Here is a 17547-nt window from a genome sequence, read left to right as displayed (position 1 = left end):
GGGAACATGATTTGTTGATGCTACTACATCTGAAATTCTTTTGTGGATTAAATGTGCTATTTTGTATTTTTATGAGTTGTTTCCATATTTCATCAATACTCCAAAAAATATCAACATAAGAAGAATAAGTACTATAAAAATACAATATCAGCTGAAAAAATGCTTTTTCAGGTTGATTTTAGTCCCTGAATGCTGTGATTTTCATTATAAATATATTTTCTATCATTGATATAGTTTGCTCAGATTTTTATGGGAAAAAACAAAGACATTTGAAGTAATAATTCATAAAATCTACATCAATGCTTATTTTACCAAGCTAAGTAAATAAAAAATTAATTTTAGTATGAAAAACTTGCTGGCTGATTAAAAAAAAAAAAGATAAAACTTTTTGTCATAACTATTAAAAAAGTCATAATATCAACCCAAAGAAAAAGAAAAGACAAATACATAAGGAATTGGACACTAGCTCTTTACATTTTATAGAATTTGTGTTTTCCATTTTTGATAATGTATTGAACATTGATTCTTATTATTAAAGTGCAATCACATGTTGTTTTACTACATTTAATTTAATCTGAAGGGCAGGCAGACTATATTCTGGATAGTTCAGGAAAGCTCCTCGGGTAATTTTTTCTTTAATATGGATGATGAAATTTTGGTCATTGTCGCCAAAGAATTTCTCTAAAAACCAACTACCTTCAAGTTGGTTCTAACTCATGGTGACTTCAATGGGAGTCACATTAGAACTGTGTTCCCTCGGCCTCTCAGTGGCTGTTGTTTCAGAAGGAGATCACCAGGCCTTTCTTCTCAGGTCCCTCTGGGTGGACTCAAACCCCCAACCATTTGCTTAGCAGCCAAAAACCTTAAGTGTTTGCAGCACCCAGAGACTCAAGAAGTCTTCTAGATCCTTCTAAATCATTTTGATTTTATATAAATGTTGTGAGTTCATTTTAATTCAAAACTGCATCAATTTTTGTAAGCTTGTTTGTTTTCTAATTACAATAAAAATTCTGAGTAATGAAATTACATGTTTCTTTCGAGACTGGCTGCCACAGCCTGCTGGGGTGAAAGTGTCTCTTTTATTTTCTGTATTATTTCAGAGTCACTCAATTTTCTTTGACCTAAATACACTGTAATATTAAATAAAGCTATGTGTATCCCATTATCCTTGGGGATAAATTAAGCCCTTTTTAGTGTCATGGTCAAGCAGTCCCACAAGTTTGCTTGAAACTTAAAACTTATAGTGAACTCATGGTTCATGGTTATTAACTTTAATTTAGGTAAGCCTTTTTTAGCTCCACACAGCCTGCTGGTGGAGAGAGTTGCCAAAAAATGAAAAAAATGAGACAGGAAAACTAAGATCAAGGAAGGGCGTGTGTGTATGCCTTCTCATATGAAGCGCCATGTGAATTTGAGTAATTATAAAACTATCACTTCTTTCTGCACATAAATTCTTACTTGTTGAAATATAAAATAATCATCAACTAGTCACAATTTAAATAATTTTCAGATATAAAACATAAAAATATTATAAACAATAGGAAATAATACCACTGAACTATATAAAACTTAATTTAAAAGTATTCTCTTCAACAAAAATATGTACTATACTCAACTGCTAACTGAAAGGTTTGAAGTTCTAGTCACTTAGAGATGAGTTGGTGAAAAAACCTGGTAATTTACTTCTGAACAATCAGCATTGAGCATCCTAAGGCACACAGTTCTACTCTGACACATGTGTGGTTGTCATTAATTGTAATCAACTTAAAGTGAACTGATTAAATCCTTTACTGAAACTGATGTCCAGACTTTGGATGCAGATGACAAAGAGAGTGAGATTTTTCTGTGGCATATCTGCCTCTCCCTGTTGTTACTGTTATTAGTTGCCATTGAGTAGAACTGCTCCATAACGTTTTCAAGGCTGCACCTTTTCGGAAGCACATCTCTAGCACTGCCTTCTGAGGTTCCTCTGGATAGACTCCAACCACTAATATCTGGGCAAGTAGTTGAGCACTTAACGTTTGTGCCACCCTGGAACTCCTATTGTTTCATGGAACTTGGAATAACAGTGGTATGAATTTTCTCTTATTTAGTTAAAATAGTCTTGGAAACCAGAATTAAATAATTCCAGAGAATGGTCCCGTTGTTTCTTTCCTTCCTTTTTGTTTGTTACTAGCAAAGCTTGTAAAACTGAAGATTTTTCCCTCCACAGGTTTGGGATGAAAATCTTGCAAAATCAGCAGAGGCTTGGGCAGCTACTTGCATCTGGGACCACGGACCTTCTTACTTGCTGAGATTTTTGGGCCAAAATCTATCTGTGAGAACTGGAAGGTAGGTAGCAGTTTCTTTGGTTCAATTCATCCACATACTTTTTTACTCATGAAGCCCAAAGTGGAGGGACACCAATTTTAAGTAGTATCAGCAAATAGTTATTGAGTGTTCACTATGTTTCAAGCGCTGATGCTTTCCTATGAATATTCTTGATGTTTCAAACATTATTTAATTGTTTTTATTAATTAGTTATTTAATTATTTAATTCGTTAAAAGGGCCTGGTAAGACTAGTTTCCTCTCTGACTCTGGGAACATCCTCTCTTAGCCTGCATTCTTCACTGCCCTCGTGGAATCTTTGACATGAACGGGCTCCTCCATCTTAGGAAACATGTGTAGGCTGTGGAAAGAGCCATTCTTGTGTTCAATGTACTAAAATATGGATTTGAGGGAAGAGGTGAGGTGAGAAAACAAGTAAAACTATTCAATTCAACCAAACTCATTGCCGTCAAGTTGTATCTGACTCTTTGAGACTCCTCCTGGGGTGTCTGAGGCAGTATCCCTACAGAAGTAGATTGCCCAACCTTCCTTCCGAGGAGTGGCTGGTGGGTTTGAACTACCAGCCTTCTGGTTAGCAGTCAAATACCTTAGGCACTACACCACCAGAGCTCCCTAGTAAAACTGCAATAGATATTAACTAGGTATACACTCTGTTTCTGTTTTGGCTCACAGCGAGATGGCTCAGTCCAACACAAACCAAAACAAAACCACACCCTCTGCCATCCAGTTGACTCTGACTCACAGCAACTCTCTTTGGGTTTCTGAGGGGGTAAATCTTTATAGGGTAGATTGCCCAGTCTTCCTTCCACAGAGTGGCTGGTGGGTTTGAACCTTCTGGTTAGCAGACAAATGCCTTATGCACTACATCCAGTCTAATACAAGGTATATGCAACTATGGAAAAATCTGTTGTCGTTGATAGGATAATTTTTCTACTCCTGTGGAAGGTCTTTATTTAGCATTCCAAAGACCCATTCTCTTCCACTGAGGAAAGAAATTCAGATGTGCTGGTATTAAAAACTGGGGAATTTTGGGAGCTCTTGTGACATAATGCCTAAGGCACTTGACTGCTAACCAGAAGGCTGGCGGTTCAAACCCACCAGCCACTCCTCGGAAGGAAGATTGGGCAATCTATTTCCGTAGTGATACTGCCTTGGAAACCCAAGGAGGGGTTGCTATGAGTAGGATCCGACTCCATGGCAGTGATGATTGTGTTTTTTGGTTGCTGGTGGTATTGTGCTTAAGACATTTGACTGCTAACCAGAAGGCTGATGGTTCAAACCCACCAGCCACTCCTCAGAAGGAAGATTGGACAACCTACTTCAGTAGAGATACCACCTTGGAAACCCAAGGAGGGGTGGCTATAAGTTGTAATTGACTGGACTCAAAAGCAGTGAGTTTGCTTCTTTGTTGTTAACATTAGAGTGTTTCAGGTTTAAGGGGAGAAAAAAAAAATAAAATAAAAAACCAGAACACAAAGTTTCTCTAGTATCTCTGTCTTGTTACATTTGTATATATAATTTTTGATTGCTTGAAAAGTTCTGAGGGAGGAAAAATTTGACATGGATTGAACTCAATATATATGATGATTCCTGAAATATTTGCATCTCTATTTTCAAAATAAAATGAATCATACTTAGACAAATACAGACTCACATGCTCCAGCCCTGGACATTTTCATGCCTGTCCTGCTTGGAAGAATTGAGGACTCTACAAGGTGGTGATGGTAATGATGAGGGATGGATATATTCTTGTATGTTCATGAGTAAACTTTAAAAAGAAAATAATTAATTCACAATTTAACATGAGTCCGTCATATATAACCACTGCTGTGATGAACGTTCTCATTTATTTTCTTGATATCTAGATACCGTTCTATCGTCCAGTTGGTCAAACCATGGTATGATGAAGTGAAGGATTATGCATTTCCATATCCCCAGGATTGCAACCCCAGATGTCCTATGAGGTGCTATGGGCCCATGTGCACACATTACACACAGGTTGTTTTGATTGCTTTGTTAATTTTTGATTTATACTTTAAAATAAATCATCTTGCTATTTTGGTGGGCATGCGTTTTCTTAGCTCTAACTTCATTGATAGCATATTTGTCTATTTCACAGATGGTTTGGGCCACTTCCAATCGGATTGGATGTGCAATTCACACTTGCCAAAACATGAATGTTTGGGGATCTGTATGGAGACGTGCAGTTTATTTGGTATGCAACTATGCTCCAAAGTAAGTACTGATTTGATTCTACTTCCTGGATCCTTTAATGATGTCAAATACTTCCAGTCTGATAGGTATTTTTGACAGGTAACTAATATGAGTAAATCTTAGCTACAACGATCTCTAACCCTCATACCCATCATCACTCCTGTTTGCCTGAAAGATAATGAGCTGAAAGGTTCCTTTTCACAGGGACAAGGATCCAACCTCTACATTGTAGACAAAACAACTGCAGATACTGATATTCACAAAACCCACTTCCTCATCTTCATTTGGTCAAGGTAAATGTAAAATAAACACTCTAATTCACAGGCTGACATGGATAGCTATATAAAATACATCAGAAACAAATCTTCTGGGCAATTTATGAACATCATAATATTTTCATCTATCAGTACTAAAATGTTGGCTTTTCCTTTTCAGTAGAAGCAAAATATTGAGAATGAAGTTTTCCTTTACTATTTTTAGACTTAGTTTAAAAATCGTAGTTTGCCAATTTCACAGATAATGAAGGTAGCACTATCAGATGGGAAAATTTAAATCCTGTGAGATTTTTTAATTAAAACTTTGCCCTGATTTAAATACCATTACAGTAAAAATTACACAGAAATTTCATCACATGACATGTCTAAAAAAGTATTAAGAAAATGTATCAAGAATTATCAAATATGCTTATATTTATGAACATTCTTTATAAACAGGAGATAAACCTTTGTCAACATTTGAAAATGCCTTCCTGACAGCGCTAACTCTTCAGATCATAAAGTGTTCTAATATTTATACATGATTCTGTTCCCATTTGGAATAAATACCAGAAATGTGCAAAGGATTTATGATACTTCTGGTGTCTTCCAAAGCAAGCCCCAAACAAAGAGTTTCTCCAGCTATTCTAACATGGGGAGGGAATGAGAAATTGTTTCACAAATAACTGCATTACTCATTCATATGGTAGGATGCCAGTGGCAGTATTTTTACAAATTTAGAAAGGATATATAATTTTCCTGGTGCTCCCCTATTCATAATTATTAAAATGGGAATATTTAGAAAGTAATGTGTTTGCTTTATTAAAAAAATAATAAAGCTATGCATTTGTTCTATACTTTTGTTGTATACCTTGTCTCTTCCTATTAAGCCTTTACTCTTACCTCTAATATACAGATGCCAGGTCAAATGGTCAAAGAGATTTTTGTTTCAGTCATTCAATTATTTTGTCTTGGTTCAATGGCTAGAATTTTCTAATATTCTTGAGTTATGTGGTTGATTTTAAATACTACTTTTAGGTCAATCCTTATAATAATTTCTCTAATTAAAGTAGCCTATGTGGCAGAACACAATATTTGATTTCCAGCAAAATTGAAGATTTAAACTATCTTACAAAACTACCTTACAATCACACTTGTGTAACACTGATCATTTTTTTTTTTTTTTCTATTTAGTGTTAGCAGACACAAATTATCCAGGTTTTTCTATGGATATTTAACATAATTATTTTTCTATTATTTTAGAAATTATTATTTGGTCAATTGAGCAAAAAGACTAATCTTATGCTCCACCTCTCACTCAGTCAGACAATATTCATAATTTGAATCATGGTCGAATAAAGCAAAAAGATGTGTCACTGGATATATTGTGGAAGACATTTACCTCTAGATACAATCAGCATTGACACTGGAGTGATAATAATTGCATGTAATTGCAGTTATGATAATAGTAAAAGCATTTACTACAGTCATTCATGCATATGGCGTCTGGTGGTGTAGTGGATAAGGTATTTAGCTGCTAACTAGAAGGTCAGCAGTTCATAACTCACCAGATGCTCTGTGGAAGGACGATGGGGCGATCTACTTCCATAAAGATTTACAGTCTCGGAAACTCAATGGGGGTCGCTATGAGTTGGAATCGACTCAAAAGCAGTGTGTTTAGTTTTTGGTTCATGACTGGAATAGTTCATGTTTGCTTTGAGATCTTCATTCTAGAAACATGTTTAAGAGCTGGATCCTATTCAATGTAAAATAAGAAAATTGAGCAAGTTAAAAAAAATCAATTAACTATTTGTGGGGCGCTCTGGTAGCATAATGCCTAAGGCATTTGGCTGCTAACCAGAAGGCTGGTGGTTCAAACCCACCAGCCACTCCTCAGAAGGAAGATTGGGCAATCTACTTCCATAGTGATACCACCTCGGAAACCCGAGGAGGGATTGCTGTGAGTCGGATCTGACTAGACAGCAGACACTAGCCTAGCCTAACTATTTGTAATGTGGCAAAGTTCATACATTTTAAGTATATTCAAAGTTTTTAAAGAAAAGAAAATATGTAAGTGTAGTTGATATTAATGTATTCAACATGGGTTAGCATGATTTAATAGGAGAAAACAAATTTATTATTAAATTTCCTGGCAAAATACTGCTTGAGGTAAACTAGATAATTCATGATATTCACTACAGCAAGGCTAACAATAGTCAGATTTTAAATTGTCTCTGTTTTAATATTTTGAATTAAAATATAAAGATAATGTTTGATGATGCATTGGTCCAAGAACTTAAGATAATGCATTAACAAACTCTGGTGGCATAGTGGATAAAGCATTTGATGGCTAACTGGCAGGTCAGTGGTTCAAACCCACCAGCTGCTCTGGTAAAGGAAGATAGGGCAATTTACTTCTATAAAGATTGACAGCCTTGGAAACCCCACGGGAATCTCTGTGAGTTGGAAATGACTTGATGGCAGTGAGTTTTTTAATTATTATTATTACATTACAATAAAGTTGTTGTCATCAAGTTGATTCTGACTAATAGTGACTCTATAGAACACAATAGAACTGCCCTGGAGGGTTTCCAGAGCTGTAAGTCTTTAGGAAAGCAGACTGCCTCATCTTTCTCCTGCAGAAATGATGGTGGGTTCGAACCACAAAACTTTTGGTTTACCATTGAGTGCTTAACCACTGCACCACCAACTCTTAATAATTATAATAAAGTTATAATAGTTATAATAAAGAACCATTTTAATAGTTATAATAATAGTTATAATAAAGAACCATTTTTCCAGAATCTAAGTTGTGGGGAAAGTTTTGAAATCATGATTGATAGCTGAATATGATTCTTCAATCAAATGTCAAAATGAAAATATCTTACGCCCAACTCTTTATGGAGTAAAAAAGAAGAGAAACAATATTTAACTAGGCAGAAAAAAATAAAGAGAAAAAAATAAATAATATAATTTTATCAATTGATGGATTTACTGCTGAATATAATTATCCTCTATACAACAAAAATTTGTAATTTATGTAAAAGTGTATAATATAAACATATGTAATAATTTTAAATATAATAAAGTATATTTCTAAGCTTGGATTCCCAAAAGTATGTGCTTTATAATTGCAAAAGTTATGTAACAAATAGAAAGATGAGGCAGTCTGCTTCTTAAAGATTTACGGCCTTGGAAACTCTATGAGATAATTCTACTCTGTCCTATAGGGTTGCTATGTGTCTTAATCAACCGGATGGCAATTGGTTGACAGTAGGATCATAGCTTCCTATTTATGCCATCTTTTCTAAGATACATTGAGTAGTTTTTAGCATCTTTAGAGAATCAGCATGATTTTAGAAGAAGTAAGTTTACGTGATTATAATCCGATTTTGTTCTCTAGACCCAATGACGTGTAACTCCACTCTGACACACATGGGATTGTCATGAGTTGAAATCGACTAGATGCTAATTTGGTGTTTTTAAATTTTTAATGCATTCCAGAAGGCTGCTGTAGAAAGGGACAAATCTGTTGAGAAAATGAGCATAGAATGTGTGGCATCGTATGACATATAACGTCATCAAAATAGTAGGGTCTTAACTCATTACTTGTAAAGTAAGATAATAACTTAGAGTGGAAGTTGTATAGAACAAGTTACTATTAAAAAAGAAATAGATACAATTGTTAGTGCCTCTGTAAAACGATAAAATTCTCAAAAAATGATCACATATGATTATGTGTTTAAGGGTGATCTAATTTTTAAAAAAATTTAATGAGTGAAAAGCACTGATACTATCTTCTTTTCTTTCTCTTCTAGGGGCAATTGGATTGGAGAAGCACCATATAAAGTAGGCGTGCCATGTTCAGCTTGTCCTCCAAGTTATGGAGGATCTTGTACTGACAATCTTTGTTTTCCAGGAGTAACGTCAAACTACTTATACTGGTTTAAATAAGCTTAACTTTTCCTCCAGGAAATATAGTGGTTTCTGGGAATCATAGGCATATATATATATTGAATTTTGCACATATTATACATATTTTATAATAATCTGTTTTTTCTTTTGGTATTCATTTGTATAAATTAATGTTTATTTAGTATGCTCATTTATTTCTTTGAGGTAATCAAATGTCATTTCTATTTCTGAACTCCAAGCCTAAGTTAAAATACTGTAAGTGTCATGGTGACATAGCAGATGCATCCTATTCCAACTTACTTTCCAAAGGGATTAGGTTATTATGTTCTTAAAATAACCTTCAATGGGTGTCTCACATGCACACATCATATATGCAGTAACACAGAGATAATAATATGATTTAATAGTCAATATGAAGGAAATTTTAAAAATATATAAGATATGTATGAGGTGGTGGACATTGTTCCCCATTTCTATAATACCTACAGCAATATAGTTTGCAAAATAGCACTCAGAGATATCTGAAAATAATAATTAAACTAAGCAATGAAGGATTTCACTCTGGAAGTAAGTAATACAGGTCAAGGAAGGATATGCTCAACTTAATGTAAATTTTCAAATTAGGACTTTTGCTAAGTCTTTTTTTTTAATCAGTAATCATGTATTGTGTGCTTACACTGTACAAAGCATTCTGCTAGCATGTGAAACATGCTGTGCATGGGGTTGCTATAAGTTGGAGACAACTCGATGGCACCTAACAACAACAACAACAGCTTTGTTAAGATAATGCAAAGATAATGAGATATGGTTCCTGCCCACAAAAAGCTCAGAAAAATAATCAGAAAATAATGCAACCCAGTAGTTGGCTATAAAATTTTTATTTTTTAACAAATAGATTTCCATGTAGCTTTGAAGAAGTAAGTATACACTTGTAGGTGGAAGAGGTGATATACCATACTACGTAATATTGAAGCTTCTAACCAATATTAACTTTTAGCTACAGTACTTGAAACTAGAAGGGCAAGGGAAGATTAACAACCACCCAGTTAACACTAGATCAAAGTAGAAAGCTACTTTGGAAAACAAAAAGCAAGATATTAGAAAGCTGATGAGGGCCAGGACAGGTAAGATTTGAAGAGTGGGTAAGAAATGTTACAGAAATGAGGTGGTTACACAGAAACACCAGGTTAGGAGGGTCAGTAGGGCTTACCTGAGAGTCTAGGACAACTTGAGACCTATTAGGAGAAGGTGAATGATGCCAGGAAGAAACATGTGGGGCTTCTGAGGGTTTTCCATCTGCTTCATTATTTTGCTTGTCTTCATTGGTGAGAATCTATTTACCATCTTGGGTCTTTGAATATTGTAGTAAAGATGCTGTCCACAACAAATACTGTAATGATTTCAAAGAAGTCCTTTTCAGATGCTCTTCTAAGGACTGATTACAGTACTTTGTTTCTACTGACAACAACAGTTGACTCTCAAGCTCAAGGCAGAGACTTTAGCTCAGTAACCATTCCCCATGACTACTGCCTAGACCAGTAATAGTTCAATCAAGAAGGGGATCAGAAGGACATTTTTGGATATATACCTTTTTTCCCCCTGGGATAAAGAAAATTGATTAACGATAAGATTTCATAAATTAAAGTTAATTTTAGTGGCTTTGCTCTTCAGAGTTGGCTACGAGATACAGTTTTTCTGCTTTTTCCCTTTTTTTCAAATCATCTGTGCACTGCTCTTGACTAGAACCACTGAATCCAATACTTTAGTGGCTGTGCAGACAATCTTTTTCATATTAGAATCAGCCTAGATTGTTAAAGGTCTATATTTCTAACCCAAGTAAAAGAATAAGTTTTCTGTTCTCCATCAACTTTGACTATGAAAATCTACTAAGTGAAAGTCACTGTGAAAACTTCACTCATGATTTTGGAAATATAAAACTTCCTCATTCAGAAAATCTCTTTCAGAGAGGAGAGCTCATCTGAGACAAAACCCTTACCACATTGCCTTTCAAATGCATGTGTGTGTGAGTGTGTTTATATGTGTGTTTGTGTATGTATGTGTGCTTGTTATTTAGGTTATGTAATGCTTCCATAGAACTGCAGAACAAGAAAATATGATTAGTTTCAGAGGGTAAATAGCAAGAGGAAGCTACTTGTTTAAAATTCCCTACGTATTTGCAATTTCTTAGGGTGGGTGCATAGAAAGTTGACTGCTAGCTAATTAAATCCATTTGATGGAGAAGAATCAGTCATGTGGAGATTGGTTACATGATGACAAACAACTGGCCTGATGACTTTTACAAGTCAAGTATGATGACCAAATGCTTTGATATCATACTATTTTGCCTTTGCGGGCACATGTGTAGCCCCTATTACAAGTAAATGTTTTTGGAGAATTAAAAGGAAAACTGAAAAAGTTATACAATTCAGGCCCAGCCCAGCTTTTCTGTAATGTATCTAGGCAACTGAAGGGGAAGCTGATAGGTGGGATGTTCACTTAATTTATCTAGAAAAGTACTTCCATCCTAAACTTTGTTACACGAAAACACAGGAGCAGTAAGTACTATTAAACAGAAGATGGATTTTGTTTGTTTGTTTCAGTTTGCTTGTTTGGCTTGGTTTTTCAGATTTAGAAAGGAATAATGATATTTACTACATATTTCAAAGAATTTTCTATGAAGGTAAAATGACCATCTTGATAGAAATTTATAGATAAATTATCATTAATATTGTGCAACTTTTGAGATAAAATTGAATTTTTCATGAGCTCCTCTTTGGCAAGAACTCTGTCTCTTTCAATTTTGTACTTATCCCAGCTTCCCAGATAGTTGGCAGTAATGTAATAAATATCTATGTGAATAGATTTTTAGAATTAGCTAAAAAAAAAAAAGTCTATAACTGCAACAATTTAGAGAAATCCCACCTTTACATTCTTTCTTTAGACAAAAATATCTTAAATATAAAGCTTTGAATATATCAAAAATCCAAATAAATCATCAAACATAGATTAAGGCTAGAATTGTAAGTTTATTTATAATTTAACAAGTCAGATGAAAATATAACGGGTATATTTGTTATTCTATCTGAACTTTTTAAGGTGGCTAATACAAAATGGTCATGTGAAATGTTTCATTTCTCTCGACTAAAGCAAATGAGAGTTTGCTAATCTCAACAGTGTGTGATACTTTTCACAGTATATAACAATGGTGCTAGGAGAACCATTTCTCACTGTCATTTCAGAGGCAGAGGGTCTGGGTATAAGCTATTTCCTAAGAGCAGCTTTAAATAGTCAACATTGAAGTTTTCATTTGAAAAGGCTTCATTCAAAAGAAGTTATGGTTGGCATACATTTCAGCATTGATTCTCTCTATGCTATAGATTTTTTCAAACTTCACCTTGTTGTTGGGTGTTGTCAAATCAATTCCAACTCATGGTGACCCCATATGGCACTGTAAACATGTTCCCTACAGTTTTCTAGGCTGTAATCTTTACAGAAGTCTTTATTGTCAGGTATCCTTTTCTGGAAGAGCCTCTGGCTGGATTCAAGCCATCATCCTTTCAGGTAATCACCAAAAGCTTAACCTTCAGGCCATCAGGGCTCCCTTATCACCTTTTAAACTGGAAAAAAAAAAAAAAAAACCCTCACTGCAGTCAAGTTGTTTCTGACTCGTAGTGACCCCCCATTGGGTTTATGAGGCTGTAAATCATTATGGAAGTAGATCTCCCAGTCTTCCTTCCATGGAGCAGCTGATGGGTTTGAACTGCTGACCATCTGGTTAACAGTCAAGTGCCCTATCCACTACACAATCAGAGCTCCTTACCACCCTTTAGTCAGTAGAAATTTTTTCTTTTAATCTGTCATAATATAGATATTTTGTCCTCCACATCATCAAAGGACTAGAAAAATTTTTATTTTAGCTACTAAATTGATAGATTTTTTTTTTTTCATAGCATGTGAGAGTTATGTGGACATAGTTTAAACATTCCTGGTTGTGATAGATATACTTGCTCTTAAATATGGCAGAATGGTTATCATTATCAGTATTGCATCTTTTCAGTGTTGTAAGCCTCATCACTTTGGTGGCCCAGCAGAATTTCCCTGCAGATTCGTTTGGCAGTAAAAGGACAGTTTATTTGAAAGTTCCTTGCAGTTCTATCACAGAGGACCAAAAATTATGAGTTCAACCAATGCAATTTACCCAGAACATTTTAATAAAAGCATGCATTTTTCTGAAGGATGCCTGATGGCACAATGGTTAAGTACTTGGCTACTGAGCAGTTTGAACCCACTGAGTGATTACCCAGGAGATCTGGAGATGCCATTCACCTGGTGATCAACCATTAAGATCTTCCATTTGGATTACAGCCTACAAAACCCTGGGAGGCAGTTCTAGTCTGTCACATGGGGTCTCTATGAGTCGATTTTGACTCAACAACACAGAACAACAATAATATACATGTTTTTGTTAAGTCAACTTATAACATTGACATAAATAAATAGAATACATATTTCAAGCCAGTTTAGATGTTTCGCGTTCTTATCTTGTTTCTTAAATCAATGCCTAATCTTAATAGATAATTTGAATTAGTTGATGAAAGAAACTAATGCTTCCACTTTGGTCTATGTATTGTCCTTGTGTAACAATATTCTCAAGGTACCACAGTTTCATAGGATGCAAACCTTGATATGTGTGGAAACCATTACCTACCGAAGTGTAAAATTAGATTTCTATCAATGTTTAAAATAACTTTTGCTTTTATATGCTGGTTTTTTTTTTTTTTTTCCTACATTGTCATTGTGTGTTTTGGGCAAGATATTCAAGTTTAGACTGTATTTTCCAAAACATACTTAACACATGTAAAATGTATGATTTTCTAAAAATTATGTCATGGTTTAAGTTTGACTTATAAGAGGTCAATCAAAAGCTTAGAGAGTTTAACAATTCACTGGTTAGTGGTGCTGGAAATATATTGTAACCACCTTATCCTTGCTGCAATTTTGAGGTTTCTTTACAATCGAAGTTTTTATTAAGTGTGAACTACCAATATCTGTTTTGGTGCTAAATATACGGTGCTAAATGAATTGCTAGTGTTAATGGCTTTACTGATGCTCTCTTTACTCATTGTTAAAAGTATTAGGTTTACCCACTCAATTCCTGATTCAGAAATACTAAATAAAATCCTGTGTTAAATTAATTTTAACCAAAAACATGGTAGTGGACTCTATTTTTTTCTCCAACATCTAGCATTATTTAGGCATTACATCTTGTAGATATATTTCTTTAGAAGTTATCCATTTTATTGTTTTTAATTTTTAATCTTGGCAACGTTCAAGAACAACATCAATCATGATGCAGGCACTGGTGCCCTCTGGTGGCTATGGAACAAATTATTGATGGCTACTCGGTTCAAACCCACCAGCCACTCCTCGGAAGGAAGGTTGGGCAATCCTACTTCCGTAGTGATAACTGCCTCGGAAACCCAAGGAGGGGTCGCTATGAGTCGGGGCCGACTCGACGGCACATAACAACAACAACAACAACTTGGTTTACAGAATGAACCATTTCTGTTCAATAAAAATATGTCACAAATCATTAGGATTCTCTGCTACTCCCTAGATATGACAGCATTTAAAAATGATTAATTCTGTTGACATACTTTTCTAAATGAGTTACTTGTATATTACATCTATTTTCCTAAATAATAATTTTTTTCATCATTTACCAGTTCCATGGAACTTATTAAATAAAGTGTTTGGTGTTAGTCCTTTTTATTTATTTATTTATTTTTATTGTTAGACTAGATATTGCTCAAATATATTTTCCACTTGGTTTACATCATAATTAAAATTAACAATATAGTTAGTAAACAGAACTACAATTGTGTCTTACTTCCCAAAGTAATGTTTTATTTTTATTTAGCATGTTGTTGTTGTTGTTATGTGCCGTTGAGTCAACCCGACTCATAGCGACCTCTCCTTGGATTTCCGACGCCGTATCACTATGAGAGTAGATTGTCTCATCTTCCTTCTGAGGAGTGGCTGGTGGGTTTGAACCACCAGCCTTCTGATTAGCAGTCAAATGCCTTAGGCACTATACTACCAGAGCTCCCATTTAGCATAGTACATAAGATAAAAACAATATATTGATATAATAATTATTTCCACATAAAAAAATATTATCTCTCCCTCTTTTGACTATGATCTGTAATTCAACAATATTATTAGGTCATACTACTAAGCTAACTGATGAAATTACATTCATAGTTCTCCCAGACTAATGAATGTTATACCTAAAAACTTGAAATTATATCACCTGTAGCTGGGAGCTCTGGTAGCATAGTGCCTAAGGCATTTGACTGCTAACCAGAAGGCTGGGCGATTCATATCCACCAGCCACTCCTCAGAAGGAAGGTTGGGGAATCTACTTCCGTAGTGATGCTGCCTCAGAAACCCAAGGAGGGCTTGCCATGAGTCAGATCTGACTCCACGGCAGTGGGTTTGGTTTGGTTTTGGTAGCTAATAAAGGCAAAAACAAAGCAAAAAAAACTACTGCCATGGAGTTGATTCTGACTCATAGTTACCTCCTTTGGGTTTCCAGATTTTTGCATATGATTTTTTTTTTTTTTCTGTACAGAGTTTCTTTCTTTAAAAGTAAGTTTGAAAATATCAATTAGTAAATTCCTTCAAAGCTTTTTGTTTGGTTGTGCAACATAATTAAAGAAACAACTCTGCTAGTGCCTTTACTAGCCATAAGTAAATTTTCAAATGACACATTTAATTGACTGGATGTGATAATCTGCTTTTAGCAGAGTTGTTTCTTTACTTGTATTGCATATGCAAACAAAAAAGGTTTGAAGGAATTTACAAATTCATATTTTTGAACTTATTTTAAAGCAATAGAAATCTGTACAAAAAAAAATCATATGCAAAACCATATAAAGCACAAAAAATGGACCTTCTTGTCCCACACATCTCTCCTAGACTAGGAAAAGTTTTCCTCAGAGCCAGAGGATTCCATAGAACAGAACAACTTTGAATTAACTCATCTAGGTCCTCCTCATTTTCCCTAAAACTGTCAGCTAATTAAAGAAAAAAAGTTGAGGAACTAAATTATTTGGATGGTTTTTTTAAATGATCACTTAACTTTACATGTGCTAGCAGCCTTTAAATTTCCATGCAGAATAAAAATACTAAGAGAAACTGGTGCTTGGTTACATATTATAGCATTTTGTGTTTTATTGTTTGACAAACAGAATGGTAGTACCCTATATTTTGAGAATTAGAAATAATTGTGATACCCATATGAGACCAATGTTTCTAAAATATCTAAATATGTTTCAAATATTTATTTAGTCTTAAATACACTGTATTGCTTAGATAATATATTAAAAAAAAAACAAATAATTTGACTAAATGTGATTCATTGCCTAACCCTGTGGTAGTGCCTTCAGTGGTGCATGCATGGGTAAAATCTCTCATCTTCTGTCCTGATGAAGCATAACAAAGGTAGGCTTTTGAGCTCTGCTATATTATTTTTTCTCCTAATAAATGGTTACAATTAATTGCCTTTTTTAAAAAAATATATCTAAGAGTTTTCTATTTTCCATAAGGTTTTTTAATACATTCATCACTAGGAAGCAGGATAATTTTGGTAAGACATGGACTACTCTAAACCGGCCATGATTATATCTTTAATGCATCACTGAAACATACCAGCTTCTATTTTTCTTTTATTTTTTAAAAAATATTTTTCCCTGCTTTCCCTGTCTCCTTCCCCAATCTTCCCTCCTTCCTCCACTGAACTCCAAAAATCTGTTTTGAGGTACCAATATAAAATATATTCAGCCGGTACACGATGAAAAGAAAATATATCCAGAAGTTCTGACTGAGGAAAATTGCAGCAGTTGAGCACAAATTTATTATTTATTTATTTATACTGTGGTAAATATATATATGTAACGAAATGTTTACCATTTCATCATTCTGCACATGTACAGTTCATCAGAATTAATTATGTTTATCATGTTGTTCAACCTAACATAAATATTTTTATGCTTTCTATGTAGAGAGCCTGAAGAGATACATTTGTAAGCATTTCTGGTAAATAAGCACTATCTTGAACCATGATTCACTCCAACACTGGTGATTCCCATGGTAGCTTGACCTTGCCTGGGGATAACTTCTTCAATTGTTTTTCCTAGTAAAATCGAAAACTGGACTCAGTAGTAGATCTCACAATGCAATTCCATTGAGAAGAACCAGAATTTAGGACATTGTTTACATTCCCCCTTATTACATTTCACTAAAATGAGAAAGCCTCATTAACTTAAGCCTTTTCTAAAAGAGTCTCCCACCTGCCCACCTTAGCTCTCTCCCAGCTTGTCTTTCTCTTGCCATTCCTTCCCTGTTCACATCACTTCCTCCTCTTTGTAGCCTCCTGGAAGTTCTGTCCTTCTCCACAGGAGGTGGAGCTCCATTCATTGAGATGTGTATATGTGTGTTTTGCAAATTAAAGCTCCCCCTCAGATTTATTATGTCTGACAGAATACTAATGAAGTCCCATCCTTCTAGTCTTGCACATCTCTGAAGTTTTAGAAATGGTGTCTGGATTCTCTAGAGAAGCAAAACCAGAGAGAGAGATTTATCTCAAGAAAAGGGCTCACACAGTTGTGGAGACGGGCAAGTTCCAAGTCAATGCATCAAACATCAAGCTGGAGGTTTCTCCTGACTCAGGAAGCTGCAGGGGGGATGAACCCAAGATCAGCAGGCAGTACAGTAGGCAGGTGGCTTTGGAGACTGCCGATTCCAAGATTGGCAGGTAAAATGGCACCTGTT

General features: G+C 34.9%; 1 protein-coding gene across 1 annotated transcript in view; it reads left to right on the top strand.

Moving 5' to 3' along the window:
* The window catches only part of PI15 (peptidase inhibitor 15), a 31939-nt gene extending 23188 nt beyond the window's left edge, over positions 1-8751 (top strand). Inside the window, exons 2-5 of the mRNA XM_007954626.2 lie at positions 2213-2331; positions 4195-4327; positions 4449-4564; positions 8616-8751. Coding sequence (XP_007952817.1) covers positions 2213-2331; positions 4195-4327; positions 4449-4564; positions 8616-8751 — 504 coding nt within the window. The remainder of the gene's footprint in view (positions 1-2212; positions 2332-4194; positions 4328-4448; positions 4565-8615) is intronic.
* The last annotated feature ends 8796 nt before the right edge of the window (positions 8752-17547 follow it).

This window comes from Orycteropus afer, unplaced genomic scaffold (genome assembly GCF_000298275.1).
Source record: "Orycteropus afer afer isolate SDZICR_OR568_19922 unplaced genomic scaffold, OryAfe1.0 scaffold00467, whole genome shotgun sequence".
In the NCBI taxonomy this organism is placed as follows: domain Eukaryota; kingdom Metazoa; phylum Chordata; class Mammalia; order Tubulidentata; family Orycteropodidae; genus Orycteropus; species Orycteropus afer.
Note: the sequence above shows the minus strand (reverse complement) of the source record. Positions and strands in the feature narration are given on the sequence as shown.